The following is a 21,939-nucleotide window of genomic DNA, read 5'->3' on the forward strand; positions in this document are numbered from 1 at the left end:
TTGTTGCTTGTTTTGCTGCATGTTTGGTTTTCATTGATAGATAACTTTTTAGTACCAAGTAGGTGGGTTAGGGGGGGTTACCATTCCAGGGTAGGCTTTTAGGCAGCTTGTTATGATATATAACTTCTAGCCATGCTTGGTCTTAACTGTTGAATAGGACGAACATAGTTTCTGGGCTTTATCTGGACTCCCGACCTCATAGACTAACGGAGTGGTGCCCCCACTGTAGGTATGCCTCGAATCGTTTCTCGGGCTTCTCCTTCTGCCGCGAATTACGACCCATACGCCTGGGTGACTTCCAATGTGAAAGACTTGCCAAATCAAATGGACGAGGGGGGAGTTGACAGAGTTCCGACAAGCCGAGTATCTCTGTGGGGGGACAGACGAGGAGGCCAATTATGACGTCTTCGTTCCCGCCCCAACGAACGGCTGTATGAAATTAATTTCCATTTCCCCCGGGTTGCCGACTGGATTTGGTTTTACAAGGCCATGTTCACCCAGGTGGGCGTTCGTATCCCGTTTTCTAACTTCCAGATGGCGCTTCTCAGCCGGATATCCGTGTCGCCGTCGCAGCTGCATCCGAATAGTTGGACTTCTATCCGCTGTTTTGAGATGGTGTGCGAATATCTCGAGCTGCCGGTGTCCGTGGACGTCTTTCTCTTTTTCTTCAACCTAACTAACCCTTCCAAGGAGGGGAAAGCGAGGAAAGCGTTCTTGTCTTTCCGATCCGCCCGGGGTCGGAGGATATTTGGGTTGTTCGAGGACTCTTACCATGGGTTCAAGGATAAATACTTCAAGGTCCGTCCCGCCAAAGGTCGCCATCCATTCTGGTTGTCGTTGGAGGGGGAGCGCCTCATCCCGACGTATTGGAGTTTCGGGGCGAGGTCTAATACCTTCATAAAGGTGACCTATAAGGGAATGTCTGCTGTAAATAAGAGAATTGCCGACGTGTTGTGGGCAGTTTTTGGAAAGAACCATGTGAACCCCCACCTCCTCATGGGCGAACGGGAGGTCGCCAGGAGTTATATTTGTGAGCTGCTTTGTCTTGTGTTTTTTGCATTGTTATCGCTTTATTTGGTTTTATCGGCTTCACGACTAACACATTTGTTTTTCCATTGCAGTAGATATGTCGGCTTCAGTGACAGGGCTCGAGGGTCTGTATAAGACCTTCCTGGAGGATAGCGATGAGGAGAAGGCCGACGAGAAGGTTGCCGGGAAGCCGGAGGACCTTTCTTCGGAGAAGAAGGATCAGTCAGTGCCTTCACCTCGTGACGCTGAAATGTCTGACAAGAATCCTATCGATGCGCATGCTTCCCCTATTCCCGAGGAGACGGCCGGCATTGGGCATTCCTCCTCCCGACGAGAGAGTCCCGACTTAAAGCTCGTCCCTACTCCCAAAAGGCAGAGGGCATCCTCTAGCCCTGAGGGGACTCTTACTGTGATGGAGAGGAACTTCGATGCTGCGGCTTTCATCGACTCCCAACTGATCCCTGGCACGGAGGATCACTTCCTCGGTACCGAGCTGACGAGCCAGGCGAGGTGGATGTATCGCACGCTGCTTCGTGGGGCTGTAATAGCTCAGAAGGCCGAGTTCGAGTTGTCGGGGATGCAGTCACTACGAAGAAAACTTGAGTCTGCTGCCACGGCCAACAACGAATTCAAAGTTCAAGTTGAATTGCTTCAAGGGCAGCTGTTCGAAGCGGGGGAGAAACTCAAGATTGCCGAGGAGAAGGCCATGTATGCCGAGGAAAAAATGAGAGCCTTCGATGAGACCGTGTCCCGTTTAGCTGAGCGGGAGATGACTCTGGAGAGCCAGCTGAACGCCGCGCAAAGTCGGGTGGTGGCCTTGGAGAAAGAGCGTGATGAGGCCGTCTCGCTGGCTAAGGCTGCTCAGGCCGAGGTTGAAGAGCTCAAGAAGAAACACAAGGCGACTAAAGAGCAGGGAAAGAACGCGACCTTGATGACTGAGGAGGCCCTTAAGGCTCAGGTGAAAATCGTGGCTCCCGATTTCGACACATCAGCGATCGGAGTATTCAAGACGATCAAGGATGGCAAGATCGTTGAGATGCCGAGGAAATGAGCTCTTGTGCCTATGTTTTTATATGGATTTGCGGTTTTTTGTTGTATAACTCGTTTATATTGTTATACCTTTAAAATACGTTTGATCGGCTTATCGTTGCCGTTGTCTTTGCCCGTGGTGGTATTTTTACTTCGTCGCGTTACCGTTTTGTTGGTGTGAGCTTAGTGCTCGTTCGTTTACCATTGTGTTGGTAGCGGGGCCAGGTCGTGGCCTTTTGTTATCGTTGTAGCTGTTCGTAGTGGCTGTGGTTTAGGTGGTCCCCGGGGTGATCAGTCCCGGGGTGCCGTATTGTGGTTCCGTTTAATGCGTTGAGGAACTCGTCGTCGTGCGATGTGTAAGTAGGAAAAAGGATAAATAGGAATAAAATAGGAAGAAATGGTAAGTAAATATTAATCGGCAATTAAGCAAGTCTGTTACCATTGACAGATACAAAGGGAAATAATTAAGCTCGCTAGATCGACTGGCCGACATACTTGATCTAAGAGTAGAACCTTCTCAGGTTGCCCGCATTCCAAGTTCTCGGGACCTCCCTTCCATCGAGCTTCTCCAATTTGTTGGCACTGTTACCCATCACTTCTTTGATCATGTACGGGCCTTCCCAGTTTGCCGCCAGTTTGCCTTCTCCCTGGGTCGGGGGGTCGATGTCATTGCATCGCAGGATGAGGTCGTTCTGCCCAAATTCCCTTTTGAGCACCTTGGTGTTGTAGCGCAGGGCCATTCTTTGCTTTAGTTCTACCTCTAACAGGTGGGCCTTCTCCCTGGTCTCGTCTACTAGGTCCTTCTTTATTGCTTCCTCGACCCCCTTGAGAAGTATCCGTGGGCTCGGTTCGCCGATCTCAACGGGTATTATGGCGTCTACCCCGTATGTCAGGCGGAAAGGGGTTTCTCCCATTGCTGACTGCTCAGTTGTTCGGTAGGACCAGAGGACCGAGGCGAGCTCGTCAGCCCATGCTCCTTTCTTGTTGTCTAGTCGCTTCTTGAGGCCAAGTAAGATGACCTTGTTTGCCGACTCGACTTGTCCGTTTGTCTGAGGGTGTTCTACCGAGGAGAATCTCTGTTTGATGCCCAAGCCTGCGAGGAACTCTACAAACTTTTTGTCGGTGAATTGCGTTCCGTTGTCTGAGATGACGAACTCTGGGATGCTGAAACGAGTTATCACCTGCCTCCACATAAACTTTCTGCAATTGGACGAGGAGATGGTGGCTAGCGGCTCGGCCTCTATCACATTTGGTGTAATAGTCAACGGCGACTACGAGGTATTTGACTTGCCCTGGGCCGACTGGGAAGGGTCCCAGGAGGTCGACTCCCCACTGTGCGAAAGGTCGGGAGGACGTCATCAGGCTTAGTTCGTTGGCCGTTGCTCTGTGGAAGTTGGCGTTCTCTTGGCACTTGAGGCATTTTTTTACGAACGCCTTGGAGTCTTCCATCATCGACGGCCAGTAATATCCGGCTCGGATGAGCTTCCTTGCTAGGGCTTTGCCCCCGATGTGGTGACCGCAGCACCCCTCGTGGACTTCTCGGAGCACGTAGTCCGTCTGATTGGGATGTAGGCATTTCAGCAGAGGTTGGCTAAGTCCCTTTTTGAATAGTTGGCCCTGTATGACTGTGTATTTGGCAACTTCCCTTCTTAACGTTTTAGCTTCCTTCTCGATTCCGGGGAGGTCGCCGTTTTCCAAGAAATTGGTGATGGGGTCCATCCAGGAGGGGCTTATCTTGGTCAGGTGGAGGGCAACCACTGGTTCTCTCGTGATGCCTTGAATGAGGGAGAGGTTTCCGGTTCCCGGTTTCGTGCTCGCTAACTTGGATAGGAGGTCTGCCCGTGTGTTCCTTTCTCTTGGGACGTGTTGGACCGTGACCTCCTCAAACTGTTTGCTCAGTTCTTTAACCCTCTCTAAGTACTTCTGTAGTAACGAGTCTCTAGCTTGGTAGCTTCCATTCACTTGCGACGTGACGATCTGCGAGTCACTGCATACCTCTAGCCTCGTAGCCCCGACTTCCTGGGCCAATATCAAGCCGCCTAGAAGGGCTTCATATTCCGCTTGGTTGTTCGACACTGGAAATTCGAACTTGACCGACTGTTCGTAAATGACCCCAGTTGGGCTTTCCAAGATGACCCCAGCTCCCCCGGACGTCTGGTTGGAGGCTTCGTCTACATGGAGCTTCCACCGTGTGCCCGTGTCCTCGGTCGGATCTCCCGTTACTTCCACCAGGAAGTCTGCCATTGCTTGTGCCTTGATTCCATGTCGAGGCTCGTACCTTAGATCATACTGGGATAGCTCGATGGCCCAGGTCATCATTCTTCCCGCTAGATCGGGTTTCTGGAGCACTTGACGAATTCTCTGGTCTGTTCTTACGACCACCTGGTGACCTTGAAAGTACTGCCGCAGCCTGCGGGAAGAGGTTAGGAGCGCTAGTGCTAGTTTCTCTAACTTGCTGTACCTAAGTTCTGCTCCTTGTAGCGCCTTGCTCACAAAGTAAATTGGCTGTTGGGCTTTCGCTTCTTCCCGCACCAGCACCGCTGCAAGCGCTCCCTCTGTTATGGCCAGATACAGGTAGAGTGGTTCTCCGGCTCTGGGCTTGCCGAGGACCGGGGGTGCTGCTATGATTTCTTTGAAGTGGTTTAATGCTTCCTCGCACACAGGGGTCCATTCAAACGCTATTCCCTTCTTCATCAGGTTGAAGAAGGGCAGGGCTTTTGCTGCCGATGTACCGAGGAACCGGGACAACGCGGTGAGCCTTTCCGCCAGTCGCTGAACATCATTGATGCAGCCCGGGCTCTTCATCTGGAGTATCGCTTGGCATTTTTTCGGGTTGGCCTCCACCCCCCTTTGGGTTATCATGAATCCCATGAACTTTCCGGCTTCCATGGCAAAGGCGCACTTAAGCGGGTTGAGCCTCATGCCGTGTTGTCGGAGGGACGCGAACACATTTTCCAGGTCACTTATGAGATCACCAGGTTGTGTGGTCTTTGCAAGGATATCGTCCACATAGACTTCTACCGTCTTGCCAATGAGATCGCTGAATATTTTGTTCATCAGCCTCTGGTACGTGGCCCCCACGTTTTTCAGGCTAAAGGGCATCACCTTGTAGCAATAGGTTCCTTCTGGCATTATGAACGCCGTCTTTTCCTCGTCTGGCCGGTGCATCAGTATCTGGTTGTAGCCAGAGTAAGCATCCATGAAGCTCAGATACCGGTATCCCGCGGCTACATCGACGAGTGCATCAATGTTGGGAAGGGGGTAGCAATCCTTGGGGCATGCTTTGTTGAGGTCGGAGTAGTCCACGCACATCCTCCATCTCCCATTGTGCTTTTTTACCAGGACCACATTTGAGAGCCAGGTCGAATAGTCCAGTTCCCGGATAAACCCCGCTTCGAGGAGGCTGACCGTTTGTCTGGCCACCTCCTCTGCCCTTTCCTGAGACATCTTTCTTCTCCTTTGAGCCACTGGTTTGGCTTCCGGCTTGATGGCTAGGTGGTGTGACAAGAGTCGGGGGTCTATCCCCGGCATGTCGGCTGGCGTCCAGGCAAACAGATCGCCATTGGCTCTGATCATTTCATCAAAGTCTCTTTTAACTCATGGGGGAGGTTTCTGTTCACGAACGTGAACTTTTCCTCCGTATTCCCGACCTTGAACTTTTCCAGGTCCCCTTCTGGTTCGGGTCTGGGCTTGTCGTCAACTCTGGCATCCAGGTTGGCGAGAAACACCCCCAAGGCCTCTTTAGATTTTTTCCTTAAAGAGAGGCTAGCGTTGTCGCAGGCGACTGCCGTTTCCAGATCTCCTTTTACGGACCCTACCGACCCATTCTCAACTATGAACTTCATTACCAACATCCTAGTGCTGATGACTGCCCCTAGGTTGTTGAGGGTCTTCCTCCCTAGGATGATGTTGTAGGCGGTGGAGTCTCGTAGGATCACGAACTCGGCCATCACTGTTCTTCTCTTCTGACCTTGTCCCACGGAGGTCGGCAAGGAGATTATCCCGTCCGGCTTGATGAAGTGGTCGTCGAGCCCTATGACGCCGTGCTGGTGAGTCTGTAGGTCGGCGTCTCTTAGACCTAAAGCGTCGAACACATTGCGGAACATAATGTTCGAGTCTGCCCCCGTGTCTACAAGGATCCGCTTGACGAGACCGGTTCCTACTATGGGCGTTATGACCATGGGAGGGCTTTCCCCAACCTCGTCAAACCATTGGTCCTCCGGGACGAATGAGATGGATGGGAGTTTCTTGGTGCTTCGCGCAGGGGATGAGGAAACCGCGAGGACCTTGGCGTCCTTCTTATGTGCCGATTTTGACCTGGGTGCCGCGTTTCTTGCGGTTACCACATTTACTTTGGTGAGGCCGTGGTCGTTCTCTTCCGGCTCCTGATGCCACTTTGCTGCCCATGTCCCATCCTCGCTCTCGTGGTCGCGGTTCCGCCTCCTCGGCTCCCTAATGAGGTGGGAGAACTCGGCTAGCTTTCCATCTCTAATTGCCTGCTCCAGCGCATCCTTCAAGTCAAAACAGTCCTGAGTCTTGTGCCCATAGCCCTTGTGGTAGTTACAGTAGAGGCTCCGGTTCTCCCCTGTTCGCTCCTTCAGCAGTCGGGGTTTCGACAAGATCCCCTTCTCGGCTATCTGTTGATAAACTTCCATGATCGGTGCGGTGAGGGGAGTGTAATTAGTGAACTTCCCGACCCGAGGGAAAGGCCTGGGATTCTTACTCGGGCCACCGTCTCTGGCGTGTTCCTTCTGCCTTTCTCCGCTTCCGTGGTGCTGGTTTTAACTGTAGGAGGGTTGCCATTTATTGGCATCCACGACCTGGCTGACTTCTTCGTCATTGATGTACTCTCTGACCATGCATTGGATCTCCTGCATTGTCCATACCGGTTTCGTCGTGAGGTGCTTTCTGAAGTCCTCGTTTAGGAGACCATTCGTCAGGCATAGGCTGGCAACTGAGTCAGTCAGTCCATCGATCTCCAGGCACTCGTCGTTGAAACGATCCAGATATTTTCTTGTCAGTTCTCCGGACCTCTGTGTTACTCCAAGCAAGTTGATTGGGTGCTTTGCCTTGGCTATCCTGGTCGTGAATTGGGCCAGGAAGGCGTGGCTTATATCTGAGAATTCGGCCACCGAGCCCTGCGGGAGGCTATTAAACCACCGTATCGCAGGTCCCACGAGGGTGACCGGAAAAGCGCGGCACCTTACCTCGTCCCCTACTCCCTCCAGGTTCATCCTGGCCTCGAAAGGCCGTGAGGTGCTCCTGTGGGTCTTGGGTTCTATCGTACCTCATGTCTGTTGACTTGTCAAAGTGCTTTGGCAGCCGGACTTCAAGGATGGAACGATGAAATGGGGTCGCACCTACTATGACTAGTCCGCGTGTTCGTCGCGTTCTCCCTTCGCCGTCTTCCCGTCGACCATCTTCCCGGTCGCGATCTGCGGTGGCGTGATCTGTGGTGCGCCGCCTCCTGTGCCTGACATATATGAGTGGGTCGTGGCGCCTCCTTGTGGGCCTTTCCTCCCTGGGGCTCTCAGATTCGGACCTTGGGCTACCCGTGCGTCGGGAGCGGCTTCTCGAGGGAGAACGGGAGTCGCCTGATTCGGGCGTTTGCTGGCGATGTTCCTGATCTGCCAGTCGACGCTCTAGGTCCTGCATTCTGTGGTGCAGTTCCTGCATTATCCTGGTGTTGTTGTCGCCGGTTCCCCCGAAGGGGCGTCTTTCTAGGGATCGTGTGGTTCGTCGTGGGTGGGGGGGGGGGATCTTGTACGCTCCTCCGAGGACGCCACGATGGGTTCCCCTCTTTGCCCGGCTTCTCGCCCTGCTCCTCCAGGGCCTTGTATTACTTTCATTCAGGCGGTCCCTACAGACGGCGCCAATGTTCGGTAGGTCGGGTACCGGACGATTCGGGTTGGTATCCTGATTGATGGAGGGGATCTCGCCTGATCCTGAGTTGCCGGGTTGGGGTAGACTACGTCCCGAGCACTTCGTGTGAGAAGGGGTATCACCTGCAAAGACACTCCGACGCTCAAGTCAGTAAAGTATGCAGGCGAATAAGGGTTGATTGGTATGTGACATACCTTGGGGGAAGTCAGGTTCTTCTGCATATATACCGTGTTAGAGGTGGGCCCTGCAGGAACAGGTCCACCTTCTTCGAGGCCTCCCTTGCACAGCTGTAGCGAAGCTGTCAAAGACACGTGTCAGGGACGCGTGTCCGGGTCGGCATCTGAGCGTCTCACATCCGACCGTTCGGGTCGGGTGGTGTCCGAGTCGGGCTGGTCCGTAGATGGTTTGGGTCAGGCCGTAACAGATTATAACTGAATTTTTTAATATAATTGTGGACTTTGTTTGATTATAATAGGATTATACTATAATATTAAATTTTGATTTATTTTTTAGTTTGATTATTATTTTAAGCGTATTTGATTATAACTAAATTTTGTAATATGGATTTTGGAATGTATTTGATTCTAATATATATCATGAAATCGAACTTTGATTTAGAATTTTGAGTTAAATTATTACTTTAAATGCATTTAATTATAACTAGATTTTATAATATGATTTTGAAGCGTGTTTCATTACCATATGATTATATCATGAGATTGAATTTTTAATTTCGATTTTGGAGTCATTATTATTATTATCAGCTTAAAATGTAACTCAAAGGTGATTAAACCAATAAAATTAGAACAGGGATTATAAATTAAATTGAATTAATTTAAATTATATTTCAAATTATAATAGTTTAGAAAAAAAATTTTTGCAAATATTGAGTAGTTAGAGACAATAATTAAGCAACCAAATAATTAAGATGTGAGCATTATAATTATAATATGAATCTAAAACAATCCAGCAGAAATTTGCTATTAATAAAAAAATATCAAATGAAATAATCTCCTAAAACTTCTATCAGAATCTCAATTTTGAGTTATTCCGTGAGTAAATGTTCTGCACCTCCACATTATCTCCGATGATAATATTCTTCAGTGGGATAAGAGTAGGAACAAAACCAAATATTTCAATGTTGTCATTACGGTGAGTACAAAAAATCGTAATTGCTTTATTTTCACGATCACGAAAGACAAAAACATCATGATACGTGGTTATGGAAGAATTAGTATTTCTGTAAGAATTTACCAGAATGGGAGTCCAAGATTCTCCAACTCCGTATCTTTCCATCATCCACATTGTGACCGGCTCATTAAAATATATCAAGTAAAGAAAACCCCTGAATTCAAATATGCTGATTTTTAGACCCTGATCCGGCAAAGAGAACGATTGGAACCTCTCCGTGTCGAAATTGAAAGCCCATATCGACTTGTCATCAACATCCCCACCAATCCAATGAAGTGCCCCATTTAAATAAATAGCATATCTCGACATATATATCAAATTCTTGGGATAATCTACCTCAATATTTATCCATGTTGTCGATATTCCAACTCTGAGCATTTCAACAACCATAGGATGACCACGTTTAAAGATATGCATTCTCATTACCTTGTATTGGTTTGTTTTTGGGTGAAAACCAAAACCCCAAGATATTTCGCACTCGCAGTGTTTCAGGATTGGAGGGTGTTCTGGAAGTCTTATGAACTCACCTGTTATTGGGTTGCAAATAAGTGAAATGTCTCTATCCTTTGACCAACTCAAGTAAAAAAGACCATTACAAATAAGCACATGCACATTAGCATAAACTTTTGTACCAAGGAGGGGAATTTCAAATTTAGGATCAAGTTTTATGCTGCCATTACTATTGGGTTTCAGGACCTCAAACACATCGAATGGATTGTTTCTTCTTTCATGCCATTCAATTCGGTGACATTCAACAAGGTGAAAGAATCTTGAATGTATGCGTCGGATCATCACGACAGGAAGTGTATAAGTAAGGAGTAACTTGGCAAAGTTTGGATTAGAAATCAATGTGTTCCAATGCTTGCAAACACATCTACAAATCAGAACAGACTTTATAGGAAGTCTAACAAAAATATCGGTAATTATATCGACTGGAAGACTGAAAAAATAAGACCTTTGTATTTGGGATTTCCTGGCAGTTAAGTACAAAATAAGTCAGAGAAAGAGAAATAAGAAATTGACGGTGTTATTTTGTGTTAGTCCATGAAAAAACAAAAATATGGCTTACCTCATCCGGCGTGCAAAGAAGAATTGGAAGAGAAATTTGATCATTTTATCCATAGTCTCACTTGGCAATGATCGTTGGGAGAAGTCAAGCACCCAAGTGAAATTGATGCTTTCAAAGAGAAGTTTACTGATTTTTATAACCTAGGTGAATGTGAAAATCAGTTATTATTGTAAGAGAAAGTATGGAGAGCTAATAATTATAGTGTACAATATGTAAAATGTGCTTAAAAAGAAAGGTATTTTAAAAATTAAAAAATAAATTCTTGAGGTAGAACTAATGTCGCATGCTCTTAATAATGGAATTGATTTGGCATGCTTTTGAGATGTTTTCTGATTTATTTTATTTAATTTGTTAAAGCAAATTAATTATAATTAATTAATTATATTAATTAATTAATTTGATTAGACTTTAAATCTCACTATTTATTATAATTTATATTAATTAATTAATTTGCTTAATTATATTAATTATTTAATTTGATTGGAATAAATATCAAATTATTTAATAAATAATAAATATGATAATAAAATATATAAATTAATTTAATTAGTTTATTTTTTTCAATACCGTTTATTTATACAATATTAAATATTTTTTATTCTCATTTGCTCTCTTTTCTCTCTCTCTTCCTTCTTCTCTCCCTACCTCTCTCTTTTATGTTTAGGGTACAATTTTTGTAATTTATTTATTTTTTGTTTCTTTTATCTTTATTTATACATTTTATTTTTTATATTTTTTTAAAAAAAATTATTTTAATTGCTTATTCTTAGACGCATATTTTTTTTTTCTTTTAACTTCTGATTAATAAAAAAGATGCGTCATCTCTTTTTAAATAATCTTACTATAATTTTATTTTATAATATTCTATTTTATCATGTATGTGTACTTCAATTTATATATATATATATATATTGTATTTTTTTCGTGATTCACAATTAATATATACATTGTTCGTATATGTGGTTTATAAGTTAATGTTATTATTGATTCTCTTTATTATTTTTTTTGTGTGTCTCTTTGTTGCTATTTATTTTAGTTATATTCATTGATTTATCTGTATTGATGCTCTTTTTATTTGAAGTATCGTGACAATTTAGAGTGTATGTTATGACCCATGTGATATTCGTTAATTTGGTGTATCTTTTTAGATGCATTATGTTATAATGTGTTTAAGGAGTTGACCTAAAATTATAATATGATATATAAATTTATAATATGATTTATAGTATGATAAAATATTATAACGTTATCATATAGATATTTTTTTATTTGGCCATTAGATTCAACTATATAGAATCTTAAAAATTATACAATTATGTGATTAGTTATTTTTTCATATAATTATTGTATTGATCATTTACATTAGTGAGACTATTTTCATTATTAATATTTATAAATATGCTATTATTTATATAATTGATTGAATAATCTTATTCGTTTAAATTTAATTCTATTGAATTAATTATTCAAGGTGCCATCGCTATTTCTATTTTTAAATAATTTTTTTAATTTTATTTAACAAATCTAATAACATAATAACAATTAAAAAAGACAAAACAAAAAATTTTTTAAAGTGAAAATAGGGCAAAAAGAATAAATTTATTTAATAACTTTTTCAGGATATATATGTTTTTTTTATAGATAATTATTGTAAGGCATGAAAAATTATTAAATTCTAACAATAATTATTAAGGATAAATAATTATTATAATTAAAAATAATGTCAATTTAAATGATATACAAATAAACCATGCCAAACATAACTTAAAAAGGTTACTTTTGAAAGAATATAGTTTATGCTATTTAATTTTTTACTATTTATTAGAAAAAATATAATTACTTAACAATATTTATTTTTTAAATTCACTATGTATGCAATTTTATTCTTTTTTTTTTTGACGAAATTTTCCTCATGATGGTAATTCTTCTAATGGTGTAAATGCGAATAATTATATTTTTACTTTTTGATATAATTGATATATTATTAATAATGAATGGTAATTAATCCCTCATATTTTTAATCAAAGCATTTTGACGATAGTTTCTATTTATAGATATTAATGGATGATTGTTTCTTTAAAAATAAAATGCATTATGGTTTTAGGTTATTTCATAATTAACAATAATATTTGATTATTTCTTTAAAAATAAATTGCATTATAATTTTAGGTTATTTCACGATAAAAATTAATGTTCATAATATTGAATTACTCAAAAAAATTTTATTTTCTATCGTTAATCCCAAATTAAAAAAATTATGTTGAATTGTTGAATAGTTCAACACTACAAGGTTTTTGTTTATTTGTGGCAGTTTTTTTCTTATTTGTGGAGGTTTATAACCCCACCAAATGGTTTGTGGGGGTTTCTAAAACTCCCAAAATTTGAGGTGCCACGAGGTCTTTTGTGGGAGATTTTTAGAAACCTCCACAATCTTTTCAGTGGAAGTTTTGTGTGTGTTTAGTGGGGTTTTATATTAAATTTTTGTGGCAGTTTAAAACCCCCCACAAATTGATTTTTTTAATTTAACACAAATTAACTATTTTGTGAGATTTTCAAACCTCCACAAACCTTGTAGTTATTTATTTATTTTTAATTTCAAATCATTCATTAATCTCATCTCATTTACATATTCTCAAATTTAAAATTTATTTTTTAATATCAAAATTTAAAAACTAAATCTTTTATAACACAATTTCTCAATATAAGACATAACTCTATATATATAAAAATTCTCAATATCAATAGTTCCAAACATAATTTCATATGGTATTGTTCTACATAACTATTACTGTTTTTCTTTAAAAAGTAAAATAAAATAACAACTTTAATATTTTAATATTATCTAATTACATAAAAATCTCAAATATTTGTCCTCGGATGTCCGTTGCTATCACCAGCTGATCTCCTAGTATCAAAAGGAGTAGTAGGCTCGTTTTCAGCATCATTAGCTTATATGTAAACATAAGATGTTATTAGTAATTTCAATAAAGTTAAGCATCAAGATGATTCGATATAAGTCTAACAAATCAATTTTGAAGAGCATTTAAACTTATGTTCAATATTAAAATGGAGTCACATCTTATTATGAAGTGTGACAAATTAAAGGGACACTCTTAAAATACAACAATACTTTTTAGAACCATTTATATGTAGATAAGACGAATGCTTGCCAGTAGCTACTATTATTCATCTTCAGTTGTAGAAATTAGAATTGATGAGATAAACAACATGTTTAATTTAAATAATTAGACTCCACTTTTAATGAATATTACTCTATCTAAACTTATATTCCTAACAAGTAAATTTACTATAAACTTACCTCTCGGGAAGAAAAGAAGCCAATAAGCGCTTCGGAAATTCCTCCTTTCTTCATCATTAGGTATGCTTTCATCATATCAAATGATTGCTGCAACTTAGACTCTAGACTAGTGACCTTTTGCTGTGAATTATGTAAATCGGACTCCAAATTATAGATCTTTTTCTGTAAAATTACAGCAGTAGTAGGTGAAAAAGATCCAGCTGAATTAGTGGAGATGGTCATCTCATTAAGCCGACTTCTCACATTCTTAAAGGTATTTGTAGGCGCTGCTCCCATGCCCATGCAGCGAACTCTCCCAAAGTGTTCAGGCCCCAAAACTTTATCAACAACATTATTAGGAGACACCTCAAATTGTTCATTTGACTGTGTCATATTCAACTCAATTTATTCCTATTTAAAAGTAGTCAACAGAAACTATTCAATTTAAAAGAAATAAATAACAGAAATTTCAATTAGCAGTTCTTCACTTCTTCCTTCTCTTGTCTATATCACTTGCAAATCTCATAAGATCCAAGCGCATGAATATTTGAAAGCATGAATTTTCATTAATATTATCGAATACCAACATAGCTCAAAGCTCTAAACTATAGAATCAGAATAATATATAGAAGAACACTAGTAGCAGCATAGAAAAATTAGGATATGCAGAACTTTCAATTCAAAATCGTGTCTTTACAAGAGAGCCACTAACTAAATAAGAATGTCTATTTAAAGTCCTCTACAGCTCAGTACTTGCTGGAACTATAGGCTTGTGTGATCACAACCAAAAATTTAAAGTAAAAAATGCGTGCAAGTGAGTGAACCACTTTCCTATAATCAATATATATCTTAATCCACAAGTAACCATACTCAAATACCATTTTCACATGATCACATACAAATAAAATAAGATCACATAGAAAAGATTTACAAAACACTTACCACTATAGTTAATGTCTCGTTATTTACAAAAGACCCATCATTTCTCTTATGTGTTTCAATGTACATCATTCTTCTACTAGGCTTCTTCCCCATTTTCAAGTACTAAAAAAGAAGGAATAAAGAGTTAAATAATTAACATATATAATGCAAGTAAAATCATACATGTATTAAGTGTGTGTATATATATACCATCTCATGTCGCCTTCGAGAGTTGGATTTAGATCCACAAGTGTGAGGAATGGTTTGCTTGCTTCGATTTTCCTTATTTTTCATGCAAAGCTCCTAAAAATAAATATAAAACTTCAATTAAGAGTTTTTTTAATTAAAGTACAACAATAACTAAATGAATTGTTTAGTGTCTTACAACTATAGACGATTTTAGTCGATAATTGACAAAACAAACCCATTGATCTCTTGGAATATCATCGGGCACATTGTTCACCAATGCTTCTCTTCTCATGGTTGGATTATAGAATTCATTCCACAATCTTTGCCTATATGTTGCCCACTTCTTTGCAATACTTTGAATGCAATATCTGTAGGCAATCTTTTCTGTGCTTGTAAAATGGAAGTGGGGCTTCAAACAAACAAATAAATAAATAAATAATTATTTGAACTAATAAAAGTTTCAAATAAAATGAATTTTACCTTTATCATTGTATCAAAGCACTCATCCTTGAAAGACTTAGGCATGTCACCATTTTCTTGTCCTGACCACTTTTCAAAGCTAATTGGAAAGATACGTGCATTAGTTACTAATATACCACAATAGCAAGCAAGTAAACCTTGTGCTTCACCATATGCCGCACCCTCTTCGTCAACCTCTACAATTACACGGTCTCCCCTAGGTAAGTTGCAAATATCTTTGACTTTGATCTTAGCCTTCTTCTTCATATTTGTAGAGTCTTAAGAAAAATAAAAAACTTCATTATTGAAAATATTAGGAGTTACAATTTTTTAAGCTAGCATAAATGATTACGGATCAGGACATGTTCAACCTAGTAGCATAAATGATTTAAACTATGCTTTAATCACATTAATTAATTACGCAATATAAATTAATATCAATTATCTCCACATTCCAAGCAGATGAAGACTTTGAGTTAGAACAACGTGTCGCTTCATCAGATGAAATGGAATTTGCAGCGGCTTGAGAAGGAGCCTCACTAGCCTCTACACTAGTGGTATCTTCAGTTGCTGCTGGTGCTGGAGGTTGAAGTGAACGAAAAGCATTGTTGTTTTCCCTCTCATCTACAAACTTCAATGGATTTTTAATGCGTTTTCTCCTTGGCATGACTGTATATCAACACACACAAAACTGTTAAATACACAGAAAATAATTAGACATTATACTAATAATTAAAATAAAAAGTGTTTGTATGTGTTATATATAGTTTTGGTGAAATGTTGTTCAAGTTGTGGAGTAATGGAGGCAGGAAGAGTGTGGAGTGGAGGTTTATAAAGAAGGCCAGCATTTCAGAATGGACGGGAAGTTGCTTGACAAGTGGTGAGAAAGTAAAGCTTTATATTGAGAAACGGCGGCGGAAACGGCGGCGAAAATGGCGTAGAAACCTTAGGATTTCATTCTCGCTAACTCGGTGCCCTAATTTTGGGAGAAAGGAGAAAATGATGTTATGTTCCAAAATTTTTAATTTTAATTAATTATGAGTGGAGGTTTTTAAAACCTTCACCAAAATACTCCCTCAAATCAATATTAATCTTGTAGTGCAAGTATAACCGGAGTTAATTTAATTTATTTGTTTATTAATATAATTGATTGAAAGCATAAATGATAAATAAGACAAACAAATAATTAGAAAAATAGAATGTTAGTAATTACTTAAAATAGATAATAAAATAAGTTATAGGGTATTACTTTATTTAAATTATTAATAATTAAAAGAATAAAAGGTTAGTAATTATTTTTAAAATAGACATTAAATTTAGTTTTATGATACTAATTTATTTGAGTTGTTAATAAAATTTTATAATTTTCAGATTCATATCTACTCAATTTATGTATTTTATTTTATTCTACTTTAACAAAAATTGAGGCGTGCATTTTTTTATTATTTATTTAGATAGTATAGCAAAATGAGTTATATCAATTCTAATTAATTATCGATAATTGATATCAATTAATTGATTGTATTAATTTATAAGATGAATATCGTATAATAAATGTTGTGAAATTAATTATAATAAATTAATAATTAATAAACAAAAAACTAAAAGAGACTTTTTTTATTGCTTTTTAATGGCTATACGTTTTTATAATTTTACTTTTTCTTTATCTCTTCCTTTAACATTTATTTCTTTTAATTTATTGAACTAAATCAATTATACTAATTATTTGTATTAACTAATTAAGTACTTTTTAATGGGTTATTATAAAAAAATATTATTGAAAATATTTTATAAAAGTTGTTGAAAAATAAATATTTTTAAAATCTGTCCTTAAGACACAAATTAACTAAATTATTTTTTAATTTAATGTGTTTAATTCATTCAATTGTATTAATTATAACTAATCAATTATATAATTTGATTTGATTAGGATAAATATTTCATTATTTAATATTTTTTTATTCATTAAATTACATTAATCATAACTTTAAATATTTAATTTAATTAGAGTAAATATCAAATTATCTTAAATTTTTTATTCATTAAATCAAATTAATTATAACTAATTTATTATTTAATTTGATCGAGACAAATAATAAATTATTTAATAAATAATATATAAAACAATGAAATAAATGTACTCAATTAATTCAATTTATTATCTTATTATTTTATATATTCCATTTTTCCTTCTCTATTTTGTACTTTAGGTAAAGTATTTGTAATTTTTTATTTTTGTTTTTTATCTTAATTAATTTTGCTAATATTTTTCTATGATTTTGTTTTATATTAATTCTTTTTTATTTATTTTGATTAATAATTCTTAAGGGTATTATTATTTTATTTAAAGATAATTTAAATTTTTTGTAATATTTTTATAAAAGTTGATTAATAGGTTCTTTTTTAAAATATAGTTTTTGAAATTTTTTTATTAAGATCGTATTTTAATTTTTCTCTTTCATTCTTTGTATTAATTAATTATATTAATCTTCTATTGAAATATATTTTTTTATCTACTTCTCACATTATCTTTTCTATCTTCTTTTACTTTTTTTAATTGCTCTTTTTATTTTATTTTTAATTATTTATTTTACTTTTACTTCTCATATATAGATTTATTATAATTCATCAATGTTCTTTTTGAATTTAAGTGATTTTTTAGGTTATATTGTATCATTGATGCTTTTATTTTGTTTAGTGTGGCTTTTTTAGTCTGTGTTTAATATAATAATCTGTAAATAGGGCAATTTACGTTAGTAAATTGTTTGACCCCCAATATTACGCAAATACATTGTTTCCAAATTCAATACGCAAATACATTGTTTCACTATTTTATGTAAACCGCTACTGGCAGTAGCGGTTTACAGGTGTGCATAAACCACTACAACCAGCCGCGGTTTATGTGTGTGAGTGTGTGAGTGTAAACCGCTGCTGCCAGCAGCGGTTTACGTGCGTGTGTGTGTGAGTGTAAACCGCTACTGGCAGTAGCGGTTTACGTGTGTGTGTGTGTGAGTGTAAACCGCTACTGCCAGTAGCGGTTTACATGTGATGGGCTGAATGGGGCTGCCTATATAAACCATAGAGGGACCAAATGTGGAGAGGTAGAGTGTTATTCACAAATAGAGGGGGAGGATAGTTTTGTGGCTCTGGTTCACTGCTCTGGAAAAATTCAAAAGAGCAAAAGGCATGGTGTAAAATTCACAGATAGAGAACCGCTTAGTGTTTTTATCCGATCGTCGAATACGTTGGCGGAGATTAAGCAAAGCATATTACGAAAGTTCGGTACGTGTGGGACGAAGTGGGTAAAAAAATTATTTTACAAGATTCCCATTGACGTTGTCTCAACTGGTGTGAGATATGAGACCTTCGTGATCGGGTCGGATGAAGACTTGCAGGTCTTGTTTCACTGCAGGCGTAGTTTTCCGGAGGTGAGGATAACTGAGCTGTTTGTGAAGTTGGAAGATGGTGTGGATAGCTCTGGAGCATCGACACCTAATCCTCAGTCGACCCCAGCTGGTGGTGCATCAACATCGATGCCTGTGGTAGCAGTGACCGTTCCGAATGCAGAGCCCGAACGTGCTGGGGCTGTTCATGCATATATTGGTCCTGTTGTTCCTGATTTTGAATGCGATGCCGGACCGGATCGAGTTGAGAATGCACTGTTTGACGATGATTCAGATGAGGAGCCTGTCGATATTGGTGGGGATAGTGATGATGATATTCCAAGAGGTGGACATTCAGCCCATGGAGGTTTCAGTTCTGAAACACAAGAGTACCCTCCCCACCTCTCTTCTTTGAACTTGGAAGCCGTCGGCTAACAGCAGAATGTAGATGCAACATTCGATGGGCAGGGGATGCATGATGGGACACCTATGACTGAATTTCAGATTGGCCAATCTTTCCAGAGTAAAGAGGAAGTCGTGTTGAGTGTAAAAGATTACAGTATTCGGCGTGGAGTTGAGTACAAGGTTATGGAGTCCGACAATCTGAAATACCAAGGGAGATGCAAGGAGTTTGGTAACGGGTGCACGTGGTTGATTCGGATAGTCATGCGGAAAAGGAAGAGCACATGGGAAGTTAGGAGGTACAACGATCCGCACACGTGTATGGCCACATCGATATCAAGCGACCACAAGCAGCTTGATTATCATGTCATCTGTGCGAGAATCTATCCGTTGGTTCGAGCTGATGTGTCAGTGTCGATCAAGGTGTTGCAAGAGGCAACGGAGGCGACTTATGGATTCCGGCCTAGTTATCGGAAGGTGTGGTTGGCGAAGCAGAAGGCAGTAGCGCAAATATATGGCGATTGGGAGGAGTCATATGCTGATCTGCCTCGGTGGATCCTTGGGGTCACATGCACGATGGAAGGTTCCGTTGCTCTACTAAAGACGTCCCCGGTTAGGGTGGGTGACCAAGTTGATGAAGATAGAGTCTACTTTCATCGGATGTTTTGGACATTCCCTCCGTGTATTGAGGCATTCCGCCACTGTAAGCCGCTCGTAAGCATCGACGGAACACACCTCTATGGCAAGTATGGCGGGACATTGTTGTTGGCGATCGCTCAGGATGGTAACTCGAATATTTTGCCTGTTGCATTTGCACTCGTGGAGGGGGAGAATGCAGAGTCTTGGTCGTACTTTCTTTCGAACCTTAGAAGGCATGTCACTCCACAGGAAGGTATTCTCGTGATATCCAATAGACACAACGGCATCAAGGCTGCACTAGAGTCTCCCGATAGTGGTTGGCAACCTCCACATGCTTATCGGGCATTTTGTATTCTCCGAAAGGCATGTGGAACGTATGCGTCTCAGGACACCACCTCTCAACGAACGCACTAACCAGTGGCTCATCCAACCAGAACCATTGGTTGTTTAGCCTGGCCAAATGGTACAATCCAGCCCTCTCTAAATACGGGATGATCCTATCATGCAAGGGCATATTCTGTTGCTGTCTCACACTGTATATACACCTAGTGAGCTACACATAACAACAAAGATATACAGAGTCCAATTAAATTCTCCTATCCTTAAAAAATTTGCCATAACTAACCGGAATAAATATATTAAACCATCAACAAATTCGCCTAAATAAAAAAAAATTCCCTAGTCACGATAGGAAAAATAACAACACACATACTTTAATAAATAACAGCCAGAAATGTTAAAATATTATAAAGCTTTAAAATTTAAAACTTCATATCATACAAATACCCTAACCAAACTAAAATAATTCACTAACGTCAACTATCCCTTTCCCTAACCAGTGAACTAACATCCTAGCATGCGAAGCCTAATTTCAAACTAGAGGGAATATTCTATAAATTCTAATTCGTCTACTTAACCTACCATTTGCTGACTAACATATGCAAAGCCTAGAAAAAAATAAATGTTAACTAACCTCGTCCCCAATAGAACCGGCAATATGCGCAACACCGTTCAGTCGGTACAGGGTCCTGCCTGCCATGATAACTCGCCAGAAGTCGCCGCTGAGATACCTCGGACCCGCTCACAACTTGCTCTGACATCTCTCTAGAATTTTCTCTCTCTAAAAAACTTCACAAACCATCTAAATGCATAATCTGCGGCTACAACCACGGTTTATATAGGCAAAGCAGCACACGTAAACCGCTACTGGCAGTAGCGGTTTACACTCACACACACACACACGTAAACCGCTACTGCCAGTAGCGGTTTACACTCACACACACACGCACGTAAACCGCTGCTGGCAGCAGCAGTTTACACTCACACACTCACACACATAAACCGCGGCTGGTTGTAGCGGTTTATGCACACCTGTAAACCGCTACTGCCAGTAGCGGTTTACATAAAATAGTGAAACAATGCATTTGCGTATTGAATTTGAAAACAATGTATTTGCGTAATATTGAGGGTCAAACAATTTAGATGCGTAAATTGCCCCTGTAAATATCTATTCTATTATATAAAAATTAAATTTTTGCACTTAATGATAAAACTGTCGTGGCATGTTTCTGATGGTGTTTTTTATTTATTTCTTTTAACTCATTAAATTCAATTTATTATAATTTCTATCAATCAATTAATTGTAATTCAAATTGAATGATTATTTTGTTACGAAATTATTATTTTCTAATCTATTTATGGGCAATACATATATTAATTATAATTGTAAATTAAGCTATTTTACATTAAATGACTTATATAACGGTCATCTCATTTATTATCATAAATGCTGAATTAAATAAGTCATTATTACTTTTGATTTAAAATTAAATGAGAATAAAAACAGAGATACTATTTTATTTGACCTTTCGGATTTAATGGGTGTCACACTCAAATATAAATAGTGACTTCCAGATTTTGGTCTCCAACACATCAAAGCCACATTCGTAACTCTTTTTCCATAAGAGGAATTGCGATTCAACTCTATCAGGGATACAGAAGGTTTTCAAAGAACAAGGGAATGGTCTGAATTTACACGAATTCTAAATGTTCAAACTTACAATGTTGTTTCAGTTATGGTTGTCGTTACGAGAATGACTCTAATCTATACGTGTCTAAGGACTAGAATGTAACACCCTAACTTTCAGTACGTCATGATCGTACCAAAAGTGAGGCGTTACTGACCTGTTTTTCGTATATTTAATACTAAGCCTTTAGTTCGATTTCCTGTTTCAATTTTTAAGAAAAAGCTGAAAAGTTTTGTTTCTATTAATTAAAATCATATATCAAAGATCTCCAAGCAATACTAGTCACATAGTTCGTAAGAATAATAAATATCATACAAAAGAATTCAAATGAAACTCAGATACAACTCCTATCCCTCTGTATAAAATAAAATCTTAACTAACAAAGGCGAGGAAATTCTAGAAAAGCGACTCAACATATAA

The 21,939-nt window shown here is 39.0% G+C and overlaps 3 protein-coding genes and 1 pseudogene across 3 annotated transcripts; 1 reads left to right on the plus strand and 3 right to left on the minus strand.

Moving 5' to 3' along the window:
- Positions 1 to 5,630: 5,630 nt before the first annotated feature.
- On the minus strand, positions 5,631 to 6,713 carry LOC107646320 (uncharacterized). The gene has a single exon (XM_016350511.1). The coding sequence runs from the start codon at positions 6,711 to 6,713 to the stop codon at positions 5,631 to 5,633; it is 1,083 nt and encodes a 360-aa protein (XP_016205997.1).
- A 2,254-nt stretch (positions 6,714 to 8,967) lies between these two features.
- On the minus strand, positions 8,968 to 10,245 carry LOC148554487 (putative F-box protein At1g60370). Its single transcript, XM_088489765.1, has 2 exons — positions 10,202 to 10,245; positions 8,968 to 10,105 (listed from the first exon to the last, which is right to left on the minus strand). Exons 1-2 carry the CDS (start codon positions 10,243 to 10,245, stop codon positions 8,968 to 8,970), a joined length of 1,182 nt encoding a protein of 393 aa, XP_088345891.1.
- Positions 10,246 to 13,334: 3,089 nt separating this feature from the next.
- Positions 13,335 to 15,735, minus strand: LOC148554488 (uncharacterized; annotated as a pseudogene).
- A 3,205-nt stretch (positions 15,736 to 18,940) lies between these two features.
- On the plus strand, positions 18,941 to 19,906 carry LOC107646321 (uncharacterized). The gene has a single exon (XM_016350512.1). It carries the CDS (start codon positions 18,941 to 18,943, stop codon positions 19,904 to 19,906), a length of 966 nt encoding a protein of 321 aa, XP_016205998.1.
- The last annotated feature ends 2,033 nt before the right edge of the window (positions 19,907 to 21,939 follow it).

Source organism: Arachis ipaensis, chromosome B6 (assembly GCF_059453495.1).
Source record: "Arachis ipaensis isolate K30076 ecotype BB chromosome B6, ASM5945349v1, whole genome shotgun sequence".
In the NCBI taxonomy this organism is placed as follows: domain Eukaryota; kingdom Viridiplantae; phylum Streptophyta; class Magnoliopsida; order Fabales; family Fabaceae; genus Arachis; species Arachis ipaensis.

Bases quoted from the DNA above. Each gene is read 5' to 3' on its own strand.
- LOC107646320 (XM_016350511.1), bottom strand. From the start codon at position 6,713: ATGGAAGTTTATCAACAGATAGCCGAGAAGGGGATCTTGTCGAAACCC.
- LOC148554487 (XM_088489765.1), bottom strand. From the start codon at position 10,245: ATGATCAAATTTCTCTTCCAATTCTTCTTTGCACGCCGGATGAG. The intron at 10,106-10,201 runs GTAAGCCATATT...CTTAACTGCCAG, and splicing joins TTCTTTGCACGCCGGATGAG to GAAATCCCAAATACAAAGGT.
- LOC107646321 (XM_016350512.1), top strand. From the start codon at position 18,941: ATGACTGAATTTCAGATTGGCCAATCTTTCCAGAGTAAAGAGGAAGTC.